At 37.5% G+C, this 15,200-nt stretch overlaps 1 protein-coding gene across 1 annotated transcript; it reads left to right on the top strand.

The window, feature by feature from the left end:
• Window positions 1–9,218: 9,218 nt before the first annotated feature.
• LOC113339884 lies at window positions 9,219–10,967 on the top strand. Its single transcript, XM_026585107.1, has 7 exons — window positions 9,219–9,315; window positions 9,397–9,474; window positions 9,562–9,718; window positions 9,809–9,907; window positions 10,008–10,275; window positions 10,375–10,504; window positions 10,632–10,967. The coding sequence occupies exons 1-5, from the start codon at window positions 9,296–9,298 to the stop codon at window positions 10,065–10,067; spliced, it is 414 nt and encodes a 137-aa protein (XP_026440892.1). The 5' UTR covers window positions 9,219–9,295; the 3' UTR covers window positions 10,068–10,275; window positions 10,375–10,504; window positions 10,632–10,967.
• Window positions 10,968–15,200: the final 4,233 nt, after the last annotated feature.

Below are 15,200 nucleotides of genomic sequence, written 5' to 3'. Positions count from 1 at the left end.
ACTAAAGCCATAAAGTCTTTGATCGTCTTTTTAATAGTTTCAATTCGGCAAAATAAGTCCGCATTATCACGGTTGTGAGGATTACCCGTTTCGGTGCTGAAGGCTTCATGAATTCTAACTAAGTAGTACATACTCATCAAACCCTTCACTCGTCGTTCTTCACCCTTCTTTGGATAGTATGTTACGTAATTAGTGCAAAGAGACAAATCTTCTTCTAAAGTAAACTCATGAGTTGGGGGTGCCATTTTTTTAGGTATATGCTTTGAAGATACATCCTACGGTCATTGGTGTTTTGCAACTTAGTGAGGCCTTTATTTTTTTCAACATCTCCTTACCCGCGGCAACCTATTTATTCATTTACCAACAACTTATAACCGTGAGGTTGAAGACATTTTTACCATAACTAATATATGAAAATAATATAAAGTGAAGTCATTCTTACCATTATCTTGAAAGCGTTGACTACATCTTCGGAATTAGACTTGTTGGTGATCTTGATTGCTTTGGCCTTCCCCTTATGAGCTATCTTCTGACTCTCCTTGTTGATAATGAAGGGATGAGAAATTTGGTTATACCAATCCATATAGCCCGGATCCGCTTCACATGGATCATCAAGTAAAGGTGCTAACCTAGACATATTTAATTTGTGACGGTCTAAGTTATTCCAAAACTCAAGGGTGGGAAGAGGATCATACGCTGTGCTTTTAGTTACAGTACCACTCTTTGGTAACAACCTTAATTTCTCATCAAACAAAGGAACCCTTTGGACGCATCCTATTTGACGGAGTACTCACTGAGGATCGTATATAACATAACCACTGGGATAAAACAATGGCTCATGATACATATATATTGGCATTTCCTCATCTCGAACAACTTCATCTTCTTCATCTTCCTTCTCATATGGTTGAAACACCACATCATCAGCACCCAAATTGTCTAACGTCTCTCTCAAACCTGCCACCAAATGTTTCTTGTTCCTTTTCTTGGAGTCCTCGTACGTGTACCGTGCTGAAGTTGGCTCTGTATCAACATAATCGACGTCCTTTACATATACTTTGTCCAAGTTCAGAATTGGAAAATGGTCATATATCCACACCTACATCCAGAGAACCACATTAAAAAATCAAAGGAATTGAAATGATAGAAACAATTCTTACTTGGAAACATCAAAGTAACATTGTAGTTCGCAAACTTTGAACTCCCAAAATTTACCTGGAGCAAAGTGAAGTTTCCTCCGATGTTTGTACTTGTCAACCTAGACGCGGTGGCAAGTTGGTCCAGCAGGTAAGCGAGGGTAGCCGTTGCCCAAGCATACTGGTTACAGGTTTCAACATTCTTTACCAATTGGAGATAATTGGCATTTACCTTGTTTCCGGTAAGGTCAGGAAAGATGTCCCTACCAAGAGTGTAAAGCAAGTAGGCAGTTCCGGTTTTCCTCACTTTCACGGGATCCATTACCAGCGAACCATCCCTAACTCTCTCCTTTGTGTTCTCAAACGCCTTCTTCAAGTTAGTCAGCTTGATCTTCTTGTTCTTCTTATTTCTTCCACCGTCCGTGAAAACGGAATCGCAATCTCTAACAGACCGACAAAACTCCAACTCAGTTGTGTATGCATCCCAACCAAGAAATTCCCAGTACAAATTATAGATCTCATCCCAACTCTTGTCATAACAATCAGCTTTCACACTTTTACCCCTTACTTTAAGGCATGTAATCTTACCAGCCTCATCAGGAGTGATTGTCATCTCTCCAAAGGGTAATTGGAATGTGTAGGTTTCCGGAAAGAATCTCTCGGTAAAGGCAGAGGCTGCCACACTATCATAATCCTTGTGTGCATAGATGATAGTAGGACATAAAGCACTGGCCTGTACGTAAGAAATCACCTCAGGAACCTCTCCATTAATATTCCATTCCGCTTCCCTCTGGTGTCTTAAAACTCGGATTGCACGGTTGTGATCAGGGGTCTCGTATATTCTTTTCGCCCAAGAATTGACATAACCAATCAAAACATTTCCTCCATCTTCGGGAAGACCATGGGGCAAGCCATCTGATAGAGGTGTAATCACGTCATCCTCATCAGGAATGTGAAAACCAGTGACCCTTCGATCATCATCATCCTTCTCTTTCTGTGGTTCTGCCACCTTCTTACCTTTCCTGTCTTTCTTTGGTTTTTCTTGGGGGTGTGTTTCTTCTTGATGAACTTGTTGAGGTTCTTCTTGATTAACCTCAACTTATTCTTGTCTTTCGACTCTTGCTTCTCTTTCAACTATTGTTTCTCTTTCAACTCTTGCTTCTTCAGCTTCTTTTCTACCTCCCGTTCCCAATCTTTTAGTACGTCCTACTCGAGGATCGGGAGTTTTAGAAGTAGAAGGTGTTACCTCCATCCTCCTCCTCTTATTAGCTGCATTAATTCTGACACAAATATGAAAGTAATAAGTATGCTTCGAACAACAAAGGGATACAAACTATATGAAATATGGATTTGAAATGCCAATAAATTTTCAACAAATAACAAGGTTCGGCTTACAAGCAATAACAAATATGAGCCGAACCAGGTCTTGAAATTTTCATTATCTTACACAGACAGTGGTTCGGCTCATATTAAAAAATAATTACAAGCCGAACCCAATATTCGGCACACAACCTGTGCGCCGAACCAGGTCTTGAAATTTTCAAAAGCTTACGCAGAGAGTGGTTCGGCTCATATTACAAAATAATTACAAGCTGATCCTAAATATTCGGCACACATCCTATGCGCCGAACCAGGTCTTGAAATTTTCAAAAGCATACACAGAGAATGGTTTGGCTCATATTACAAAATAATTATAAGCCGATCCTCGATTCGGCACACAACCATACAAGCCGAACCTATCATGAAGCAAAAATTCTGAAATTCACAAAACATATTCGGCACAAAACTAACACCCTCGAATAAGCCGATCCTAAAAATATGGCACTGTGTAATTAGGTTCGGCTCACAACTACTTTCAGATATAAGCCAACCGTTCATATGCACTTTCAGGGTACGGTTTCAGGAGCAGTTCGGCGCACATCTATATTTTTTTGTAAGCCGAACCACACCCTGTAACCGCCGCACACACATGTTTTTGACCTAAAAATTGTATCATACCAATCAAAAAACCATCAAAAACATCAAATACGAGATGGGTTTGTAGAACTAACCTTCTTATTCTCATTGAGAGAGTTGGTTCTTCTTCAATCTCTTCTTCCCGTTGATTTTCTGGTCGATTTTGAGTTTGTTCTTCACTCACAAAATTTTCTTCTTCTGCAACGGATTGTTCAATTGATCGATCAGGACGCGATACTTGCTTACAACGAGCCATTATATAGATGAGTTTAATCGTCGATTAAATTCTCACGAATTGACGATGAATTTCGGCGATGAAAAAAAATGATAAAAAGTTGGAAACGGGTGCGGGTGGAGATGAAGAAAAAGTTAGAAAAAAAAACTGATTTTAGGTTTATAGATTATAGGTTTTTGTATTAGGGTTAGGGATAAATTAGTAATTTAAAGGATTTAAGGGCATCTAGATAATTTAACACCCATATAGGGTACCCCTTATCAGGTCACCCCTAGTTAGAACTAGTGTTTATTATGCCCTGAAATTTTTTGGTATGCCCTATATCGTGGTTCAAGTTCAGAGGATATAAAGTTTAAGGCCCGTTAAAAGGAATGTGCATACGGAAAACAAGTCAGTTTACAAGCCCAACATAAAGTGGTGTTTTGGATGATCATACTGTTGTGTGTCATAGTGCTACTATGTTTTCATACACTCTTTTACTAATTTCTTCACAGACATGTATTTTTCTGATTATTCATTTGGAGTAGAAATAAGGCTAATGGATCTCCTAGATTACAACAAGGGACCAACACAGATTTTAAGCAAAAATGCATATCACCAGTTTCATACCAAGGTGTCCATCACATAAAGAGGGCAAAAATGAAGCATTACAGAACCATACTATCTGTATGGGTCAAAAATGTTCATTTTAGTCTTCTCCGTTCATGGCCACCTGGGTTGCACGCACGCTCCATTTCTTGAGCCGTATCCGCGTCCGACTCGTGGGACGCTGACACGACGCGTGTCCGACGCACCAATTTGCGCGTCCTGCGCGCGTATGGTTTGGACGCACCGATGACGCGTGTCCGACGCATTTTTTTCATTTTCATTTAAATTTTTTCCTTTATTTTTACTATTATTAACCAAATGAAGAAAGACACGTATTTAGATCAATAATTTAGGTCTTTACTAAGGTTTTGTAATTGGAAATGACATCACATATACCCTTAATTAGGCATTTGTTGTTCTAAGAATGCATTTTGATTGTGCCATGTGTTTAATAATGACTGATTGTTTGACATTTGGCGTGTATAAACAAGCGATATTTTCTTTTCTTTTGAAATTTATACATATATAACATCATTTTCTAATTTTTAGGATCGGAATACTTGACTTTGATGTATAAATACATAATTATATATATAAAATAATATATAAATAAAATATGTATATAAGTGTCTGCGCCTAGTTTTTTGAAAATTTTGTAGTGTCCGCGTCTGTGAAACCCAGATGGCCACCCATACAATCAGTCATTCAACTTTTTCATCCCCTTTACAATCCGATAACTAGACTATGCTCCTTCCCTTAAAACCACTTGCAACACAAGTGTACCAACACCAGATTAATAATCCAAAAGCTCTCTAGTGATCAACACAGAACGACAAAGAAAACAAACTAAAAGTTGATGAAATGCATACATCTTGGAAAACAAGAACAGGCGCCACTTATTACCAAATTAAGAGAAAAGTTCATATCGGTATTTAAAGTCAGGTAAGAAGTCAATCATAGTTGATTGCCATATATAAGAAGGAAAAAACATATGACGGTATTTCAGATTATCCTTCCACCACGAGTCAGAGTCCTAAGCAGTACAGAGTAAACTGTAGTGCCGTAATTTGTCTGTCAGAATTTCAAATAGCAAATCATCTATGTGTTCTATGCACTCCTTCATCTATCAAAGAAGACTTGAACCCAACTTATTGTACGGACTGCTCTGCAACAATCCAAGTTCCATAGAGCAGAACCATTCAACCTACTTGAGCTATCTGAGTTTAAAATATTCTCATTGACAAAATTGGGGCCATATTCTCAGTTTAGCATAAACAATCACAGAACTATCTATTCACGGTACTTTAAAGGCTAGCAACTAAAAAATGTAAAGCTCTGGAGATAAAAAAGATCAGAAGTCCACTAAAATACGCAAACAAAGTCACAGTGAAAGACTAAAAACAAGAGGAAAAAACATAAGATGGTGGTCACTGATCAGGCTAGGAAACTATTCGTAACAAAGATAATTGTAGATAACATGTTAAAACTTAGCAACAAGTGACCTTTTCTAGCATTTTTTTGAATATCTTTCAATGTAATAAGAAAGCTAATAATCTTTTCGCAACTAGGGACCGGTACACATGCATTGCACGTGATTTTAAATGAGGAAACATGTCACCGGACTCACTATCTCTAATGTGCAAAGGGACATGAAGAAAAAATTTGATAATATATGGTCTTCATGACATAGAAACGGCTGAAGAAGAACCTCTCTCTGTGTTGTTTTCTCTCTTGGATTCGAAATTAAAACCCTAGTTTTGTTAATGCCAGTTAGGGGTTTCGGAACTAGAATAGAAATGCGAGGTTCTTTCAAGAACCGGTTTGGATTTGACTACTTATCCCTAAAACACGGGGTATGGGTAGTCCAAATGTCACGCGTACAGTCCAGTCCCGTCCCCGGTTTGAAGCTAAACAATGGACGGTCTCCCGTCCAGTCCAAAGTTTTTTGATCGCGAGACAGTCCTCTGTGTATGTAGCCATTTTCACTCATATTGGAATGAGTCACCTAGTAAAAAAATAAGGAAAACAAGAGCGACAAGTTAAAATGCAAACATTATAGCTAAAACAACTATGAATTTGACATTATAATCATGTAAATGATGTACTTATTGTTTACCAACATGGAAATAGGTATACCACAAATGCGGGAAATAAATTAGTAATTTAATGTTTTGACCATTATATTGTTCAGATAGTTACTCAATTTAAAAAGTAGAATTTAGATATTTACCTCTATGAAACCGTTGAAACAAGTGGAGTACGTCTTCTCTGTGAATGTTGTATCAAGGTTGTCGTACATTTCTGCTAAAATTACAGATCCGTAATCATGATATGGTGCGACATTTGGATTTGTTAAATCTTCACCCAACCACCTCTTGAAATACTAGTTGAGTTAGGAAAGAACGTTTGACCAGGTAACCATTATATGAATATGGACCCATAAACTACATTTGACGAAACAAACTCAACGATGAAGTTGACATTTGTAGCCGACAGAAGTATTTCTTTCTATTTTATTTGAAGTTTTTTCTTATACTTAAAAAAATGAAATTTTATTGGATAATAAGGTTAAGTACACCATTTGCGTCTGCATATAGTGCTTCCACAACAAAATTTGGCGGATACTGAATCCAACTTCTACTAATTTGAAACAAACGTGAATGTCTTGCCGGTTTATTATTCTTTATATTAATAAAGTTGCAAGTCCAAAATGGGTACTTACTAAACAGACTAATAATGTCCAAAGCCAAAGTTTGAATCACCCATCTATAAGTAAGTTATAGCCGTATGTCTAGCTCTTTCATCGTCCATCACGATCTCTCTATTCTTGGTCTTACGGTCAGAATTCTCAAACTCCCCCCTCAAACGAACCAGGTTAATCTTCCTTGATATTAAATGTTTCATAATCTTCACCCGGTTGTTTAATTTTCCTTTCAACTCTGGACTTGGCTCCATTACCAATCTCAAACTCTTCTTCCGCTTTATCTTTGCTCCCAAGACAGTGGTTATCCAAGACATAAAGCTCATCATAAGGTAGAAAATTGTTGAAATCCTCATACGCAGTCTTTCCTTCCAAAGCAAGACCGGTGATTTGCTTTGCATCATCCGGAGTCATAGTCATCTCGCCGAATGGGAGTTGGAAAGTCATGGTTTCGGGACAGAATCTTTTTCTAAAATTACAAATGGTCACAACATCTTATGACTTCTGCAGCGTCTCGATCCCGAACCATAACCCAGAAGCTTTTACCAAAGCTACCACAGTTAGATGCTCACCCTCCAACGGCCAAAACTTTGGTTGTTGGTGCTTTAGTTTAGGAACCGCTTTATCGGGAAACTACAAATAAGATAAAATTTTGGTTGTTACGATTGAATATCCATAATAAAATGAAAAAAACGTATACTAAGTTTGATTTATTACCTTTGTGGAACAGACTTTAGCAGCCCATGATGACTCGTAACCAATCAAGACAGAACGATCTCTTGGCGAACCCCAAGGTCTCCCATTCTTTCTTTTAGGTAAAAATTCCATGGTATCAATGATGTCTCTTGCTTTATCCTTTGGTGCATAATTCTTCTTTCCATCATTCTTTTTCTCCTCAACCACTGCTTTACCTTTATCAAGAATAGCACCACGAACTACCAACTTCACTAACAACTACACCTTTATCAAGAGCAGCACTAGAAGTGGCAACTTCTGTAAGAGCAAGTACACCTTGATTTCCTTCAGTAATTCTACACCTTGATTTCCTACATTTCCTTCAGTAACATCATCTACATTTCCTTCAGTAACAGCATCTACATTTCCTTCACCAACAGCATCAACACTTTCATTTCCTAGCAACTTCACCTTGATTTCCTTCAGTAACTGCAAGACCATCATTTCCTCCTGCAACTTCACTTGCATTCCTTACGTTCACACCCAATGGTTTTCTGTGAAGGGGTTGCGTAGTGGGCTCACTAGAAGGTGTTACTTCTGTTGATTTTCTCTTCCTCTTTTCTTCTTTTCTGTTCAAAGACAAACCAGACCAAAATGCAAAAGAAGATAAGTCACAACGTCTGGGAAATCTAGGCAAAACCTAGCCGAAAGCATAATTACGGATGGGATGTTTATCAAAAGTCCAAGACGCAAATAAAAAACGTCTAGGAAAAATAGAAACTCTCAGCTGCAAATATAATACGGATGGGAAGTTGATTTATCGACCAAGCCGTAAAAACCACAATGGCTGGGATTATTTTTGTTTTCATTTGTTTCTCGTATTACGGATAGGATGACCTAGCCGCCTAATAAAATCGTCTATGAAACTATGATTTACGGTTTTGGAGAACAAAACCTAGACGTTACCATTACCGCTGAAAAATAATTCGATCTCAGAGACATATACGGCTAGGAAAGTCCCAGCCGTGATTCAGTCTTTGCGGATGGGAATTTTCTAGGTCGTACGCATCGAACAACATTAGGGCTGGGTATTCAACAATTTCCCATCCGTGAAAACTAAAACGGCTGGGAGTTCTTGTATCTCCCAACCGTGTTACAATTAAACGGCTGGGTATTCAACATATCCCAACCGTGTTACCCATTTACAGATGGGAATCAAAGAATTCCCAGCCGTAATCAAATTTTGAAACTGTTTTTTCAGATCTAAAATCTTCGAAACTAACTGAAAGATCGAGAAAGAGCTTAAATAAACAGTGGGTATTTTGATTCATACCTTATTGCTGTCATCTCAGGAGTCTGGGAGGCTGCTCCATCTCCTTTATTCAATTCCTCTTCATCTTCAGTTAACACTTCATTAGTTGGAGGTGGTTTCTCTGCTTCAATAAGAGGTTGATTCGATGAAGAATGACCTAGTTTTTCCTTTCCTTTCATGCTTTTATACAATAAGTTTAATCGACGACGAATTTTTTTTGAATCGACGATTAGTCGTTGATGAACGAAGAAGAGGAAGAAGAGGAAAGGAGGACAGAGAAGAAGAAGAAGAATGAAACTGAAAGGGGGCAATTTTAATTCTTTTGATTTTCAGTTTTTTTCTTACATTTAATGAAAATCCGTTATTGAAAGGATAGAAATGTCTTAAATGAAAATATACGAGGAAATTTGTGAACTTTCGCATAAATGTAATCTCCCCTATACCATTTAATCTCCACATAACATTTTAAGCCCCAAAATTACACCCGGTCGAAGCCCAATAATAAAGTTGTAAAAAAAAATCATTTGCTGATCCACGTGGTGGCTAAGCAAAATTCAAAATTTTCGAGAACAAACGGGAATAACCCGGATTCCTAATTGAGGTGGGTTAAGGAAATAGACTTGGGTGTTAGAGCTTCTTCATCAACCTCGCGAAAACGAAACCCTAACCCCAATTCATTTGGAGAAAAAAAAATGGAACCGGAACCGAGGAGGTATTACAATTAAATTTTGGATGTATTGTTGTTGTTCGATTCTTCTTCTAATGTATCTATTCCCTGTTATTTTTACTCTAGGATGAGGATGGCTTATTTGGAGATCATTGAGAAGGGTGGAAGCGGCCTGGTAGACTATCAATATTCCGATGCCCACAGGTACTTGTTACATCTTGATTTCTAGATTGAAAGTTACCTTCTAAGCTTAATTCGGTATCCGATTAGTAATTAATTTAATTTTTCCAGGAATCATATGTTGGCAATTCTGAAAGATCCGACGGATTTCACCGATGAAGAAAAGATTGACACCCTTCTAAGCTTTCACAAAGATACCTGCGCCAATTTGCTTTCAGGTCTTTATTCATCCGCTGATGTTGCATTCCAGGACTTGGAAATCCTTAAAGTAAGTACTACCTATTCTTTCTTTCTACCAAAATCAAAATCGATTTATGCCCAGATAATACTGATCATGACTTGGGTTTCTTTTTGCCAGGGATTTGTGGCTATACTCAAGGATATCAACAATAAAAACCATCTGATTCTTCAGGAGGCTATTCTCGAGGATTTGAGAGCAAAAAAACAGCTATTCCAGGTTCTAATTGCTCTTGAATTCCCCTGCTTTCTTTGTTGGATTGCCCTTGAATGCCCCTGCCCTTTGAAATTAATTTGTTTGTTGGATTGCTTCATAACAGATGAAAACTGTTATGTCCGTTTTTTTTGAAATCTCGTCACTCCCCCCTCCTAGAGGATAAGGAATTTAACAAGTGGATGCTGGAAAACTCACAATTTGAGGAAGACGTCGACTATCGTGATGATGATGAACGCCTAGAGGCTGTCGATAAAGAAATATCCAGTGTACTTGCTAATCTCCAAATGCTAGGAGCTGATACGTCCAAGTACCAAGATGGTTATCTCAATTTCCAAATCAGTGATCCCGAAGCCACAATTAGCAAGTACAAGGTACACACTAGAAAGTCATCAGTCATACTTACTTGTTGGTTCTTACTTTACTTTCTGGAGCATTCCCACGAGTTTGTTTTCTTTGTTCAATGTATGTAGCTGCTGGAAAACAAAGTAAAAAATACATCGGAGAAAGCATTCAGACTGTTGGAATATGGGCAACCCCATTTTGTGTTATTAATCGATTTGGAAAGTCAGGTTCGAATTCTGGAAATTGATTCTGCAGAAGGTGCGTCGGTGTGGTTTTATACACTTCAGTTTGTGAACAAGCTAATTACAAAAGTAGTAGTTAATGTGTCACAACTTTCCCTGTCCACCCTTACTAATTACAATTCTCCTGTGTACTTGTTGTCTAGAACCATGCATAAACAAAGCCGGATCCAGATCCAAAAAGGGAAAAGGCCGCACGAAAAAGCAGCAGCGTTGCATTTGAAGAAGAAGGAACTTATCCAAAATTGAAGACTTCGCAGGATTTTATATAAGTATGTTATTTTCTCCTGATCCAGCAGCAGTGTTGCCTTTTTTATTATGTTAGTTCTTCTGATCCAGTAAAGGTTGCTCTAAGATTATGCCACTTTTTTTAATTATTAATTTTAGAAAAAGAAGAAGACATTTGTCATCTTCTTTTCAGTTTAATCTTCATTTGCAAACTGGTTTGTTTTAACTTCAAGAAGATGTGATAAATTAAAAATACTTTTGCTAGCTAGTACACCGTTCGCATCAGGGTAGTGGATTAATCTAAGTTTGAACAGATCTCATCTCATCTTAATGGGCAGCTTGAAATCTTAAGCCTGGTAGGAAAGCTTCTATTTTCCTTTGGAACACTTATTTCCCAGATTGCAACCATATTTATGGGTCATTCCTAGCTCGAGGGTACTAAGATTGGTGCTTACATCACCAAGTGCGAGTAGTGACCTATTTGACCAGCTTGGTAGTTGATAGTTGAGAGCAGTTGCTAGGAGAGAGAACTATCAACTAGCAGTGTAAAAATTGGGACTGAATTTATGGATGACTTTCTTTGGGTATTTCATGATTCCAGCTACCAAACAGTGACCATAAGGACGCTCACGAGTTCCTTCATCGAATTGCTTCACAATCACTGCTTTACGACCAGCGAATCGACCTTGTAAGACGATTACGGCCTTGTTTGGTTTCAAAAACTTCACCATTTTGGATCTGAAGAAGAACCTCTCTCTGTGTTGTTTCCTCTCTTGGATTCGAAATTAAAACCCTAGTTTTGTTAATGCCAGTTAGGGGTTTCGGAACTGGAATAGAAATGCGAGGTTCTCTCAAGAACAGGTTTGGATTTGACTACTTATCCCTAAAACACGGGGTATGGGTAGTCCAAATGTCCCGCGTCCAGTCCCCGGTTTGAAGCTAAACAATGGACGGTCTCCCGTCCAGCCCAAAGTTTTTTGATCGCGAGACAGTCCTCCGTGTATGTAGCCATTTTCACTCGTACTGGAATTAGTCACCTAGTAAAAAAAATAAGGAAAACAAGAGCGACAAGTTAGAATGCAAACATTATAGCTAAAACAACTATGAATTTGACACTATAACCATGTAAATGATGTATTTACCAACATGGAAATAAGTATACCACAAATAGTAGAAATAAATTAGTAATTTAATGTTTTGACCATTTTATTGTTCGGATAATTACTCAATTTGAAAAGTAGAATTTAAATATTATCTCTATGAAGCCGTTGAAACAAGTGGTGTACGTCTTCTCTATGAATGTTTTATCGAGGTTGTCGTACATTTCTGCTAAAATTACGGATCTCTAATCATGATATGGTGCGACATTTGGATTTGTTAAATCTTCACCCAACCACCTCTTGAAATACTAGTTGAGTTAGGAAAGAACGTTTGACCAGGTAACCATTATACAAATATGGACCCATAAACTATATTTGACGAAACAAACTCAACGATGAAATTGACATTTGTAGCCGACGGAAGTATTTCTTCCTATTTTATTTGAAGGTTTTTTTTGATACTAAAAAAAATCAAAAAAAAAATAAAATTTTATTGGATAATAAGGTTAAGTACACCATTTGCGTCTGCATATAGTGCTTCCACAATAAAATTTGGCGGATACTGAATCCAACTTTTACTAATTTGAAACAAACGCGAATGTCTTGCTGGTTTATTATTCTTTATATTAATAAAGTTGCAAGTCTAGAATGGGTACTTGCTAAACATACTAATAATTTCCAAAGCCAAAGTTTGAGTCACCCATCTAACTTTCTGGTAATTTCCTCTGGTCGCTGCTACTACAGTTTGAGCATTAAGTTCAAACACCTCTGCCCAAAGCATAGCTTGCCTCAGCCCCTTAATTTCTGCATGCTCTTCGTCTAGGTGTCTACATTCATGGATGCAACGTCCTTGTTCCAATTTACCTGCAGCATTATGAAGTATTAGACTAATACCTGTGTGATTTTCAATTAAAATATATTTAAAAGAAGCATCACAACATATAGAATAAGTAAGAGCAATATGAGGTATCCAGGTATTTTGAGAAATATTAGTAAGATGTTGTGACAACTATGTTGTTGTATTCTCTTCATTCCTGATCCTGTTGTTTGGTTGAGTTATTGGATACTACGAATAGTTTCCATAAGGTTTGGCTTCTTCCCATCAAAACACACATACATCGTTCTTTCCAAATATCCCAGCATGCATTTTCCATCTTGACTATCCAGTTTGTATCTAATTTGATGAACTCATTTGTGAACCAACTGGTAATCTAGCTATACACTGTAATATCAGCATATCAGCGACATCCATACTTTTTCTACCTCTAGGTATTGAAATCCAAAGAGCCTGAGCAAAAGGACATTCCCATATTATGTGCTTAGTTGTTTCAACAACTTGATTACACATGCCGCATATATCTGCAAAATATTGCATTACTCTTCCCATGCGTTTACTTGAAGGTATTATGTCATTCATGCACTTCCATAAAAAAGTTTATATTCTAGGTAAAGTGTCCAAATTCCACAACTGTTTCCATAGTAAATTGATATTCGCATCGTGAGTCTCAGCTGCATTAGTCTTGATGTCCACCAATTTTTATAGGCAGATTTAACCGTAAATTGACCATTCCTTGTGAGAGTCCAGATCAGCCTGTCTGTAAAATATGCAGGTATTCTCATGCTTAAGATTTTATCTGCATCATCTGCTCGAGAACAATTGTATCTTTCCAAGCTTTAGTATCTGCATCAAAAACAGATAGAGAAATTTGGTTTGATAAATTAGAAAATGGGGAATGGAGTTGACTGTAAATGGTTGAATTTATATTCTATAATGTGAAGAAATTAGACTCGTTGGAAACCATAGCGCATTTCCCATGTTCATGCACCCACAAACTTGGTTGACCCCCTCGAATTATGTCCAACCACCCACAATATCCAACCGACGTGTCTGGTCGTATGACACGCATCTCTTTCTTCACTTGCCAATTAAAGTTTTATAATAAAAAAAAAAAAAACTCTACTATTGGGCTTAAAAAGGGTGGGTTTTTGGGAGATTTTTGGGGTCATGAAATAACAACTTGTATGATCACTTATCTATATTTTTCTCTAATATCTAATTTACCCTTAATTTGATTAGTGCTAATAAAATTGATTAATCCAACTAATCAGTCTTAGTGTATCGGTTAGGCTAATCAAAATATTAATCTTATACAAATCAAAACATGATATTTTTGAGTTTTGAAGAAGGAAAAATGGTGATTTTGGTGAAAACGTTTTGACAAATTTTGAAGACAAATGACGAAACCCTTTATCACAAAACTCAAGATAATCTTATAATCAACTCCTAACATCAATTTTATCAGTTCAAATCCGTCGAAAATCTGAAAGAAACTCAGGAATTTTTTGCAATATCAGCTGGGTAAACTTGTCGACGTGGCCGAAAGTAACGAAAAAGGTTGGGATATCATACGTTCCCGGATGTAACACCAGATAATGGTTGGGAAATAAGGAACTCCAAGTCGTAATTACATAAAACGGACAGGAATATACGAACTTCTGGATGTTATCCTTCCCTGAATAACCTGAGTCTGTAAAACGGATGGGTTTACAAAAGATTCCCGGCCGTAATTAGATTTGAAAGTTGAGAAATTTTTTGATTACATACTATGATTGAAAATTACTAATACATTCATTAACTAGACCACAATAAAACTCATTACATGCTTGATATATCCTCATTACAATGTTGGTTTTAGTAACATCCCTTTCGATGTATTAAGAAGTCTTTGATGATGGCGAATTGAGCTTCCAAGTTAAAATCATAACCATTCCATTTTCTCCATTCCATAGTTAAAATCATAACTATTGATACTTACGGCTGGGAAATTCAAGGAACATCCAGCCGTAATTCTGTGTGACCTGCAGAGTTGGTGGTCTGCCAGAGTTACGGTTGGGATTCCTGGTCGTATACCTGATTTTTTACTATTGATTAGAGAAGCAGATAGGATTCCTGTCCGTGAACATAGTTACGGCTAGGATATCTGGCCTTCATGTAGGAGTCTTTTTGGGGGGGTTTAACAGAGAAACAAACGGCCAGGAATGTCCCAACCGTAAACAAGAACGGATGGGTTTCCCGACCGTTTTAGTGCTAACGGCTAGATAGTATCTAGGTCGACCTAGACGTAAATAAATTTACGGATATAAAACCCAACCGTGAAACCAGAACGGCTTAGAAACCTGGCCGTAAACGTACTCAATGTAGTTCATGGAATTCATACCAAAAACGGATAGGTATTTTCCAACCGTTGATGCAAAACGGACGGGTTTCCTAATCGTATACAGTTTTACGGCTGGGAGTTCCTAACCATTTTATCTTTTACGGCAATCAAGTTTTTTTTCCAACATTTATGGGTATTTTCGGTTAGGTATTGTGAAGCAAAGACCTAG

The sequence above is a fragment of the Papaver somniferum genome, chromosome 1, assembly GCF_003573695.1.
Source record: "Papaver somniferum cultivar HN1 chromosome 1, ASM357369v1, whole genome shotgun sequence".
NCBI lineage: Eukaryota > Viridiplantae > Streptophyta > Magnoliopsida > Ranunculales > Papaveraceae > Papaver > Papaver somniferum.
The sequence above is the reverse complement of the archived record's forward strand: the minus strand, read 5'-3'. Positions and strand labels throughout refer to the sequence as shown.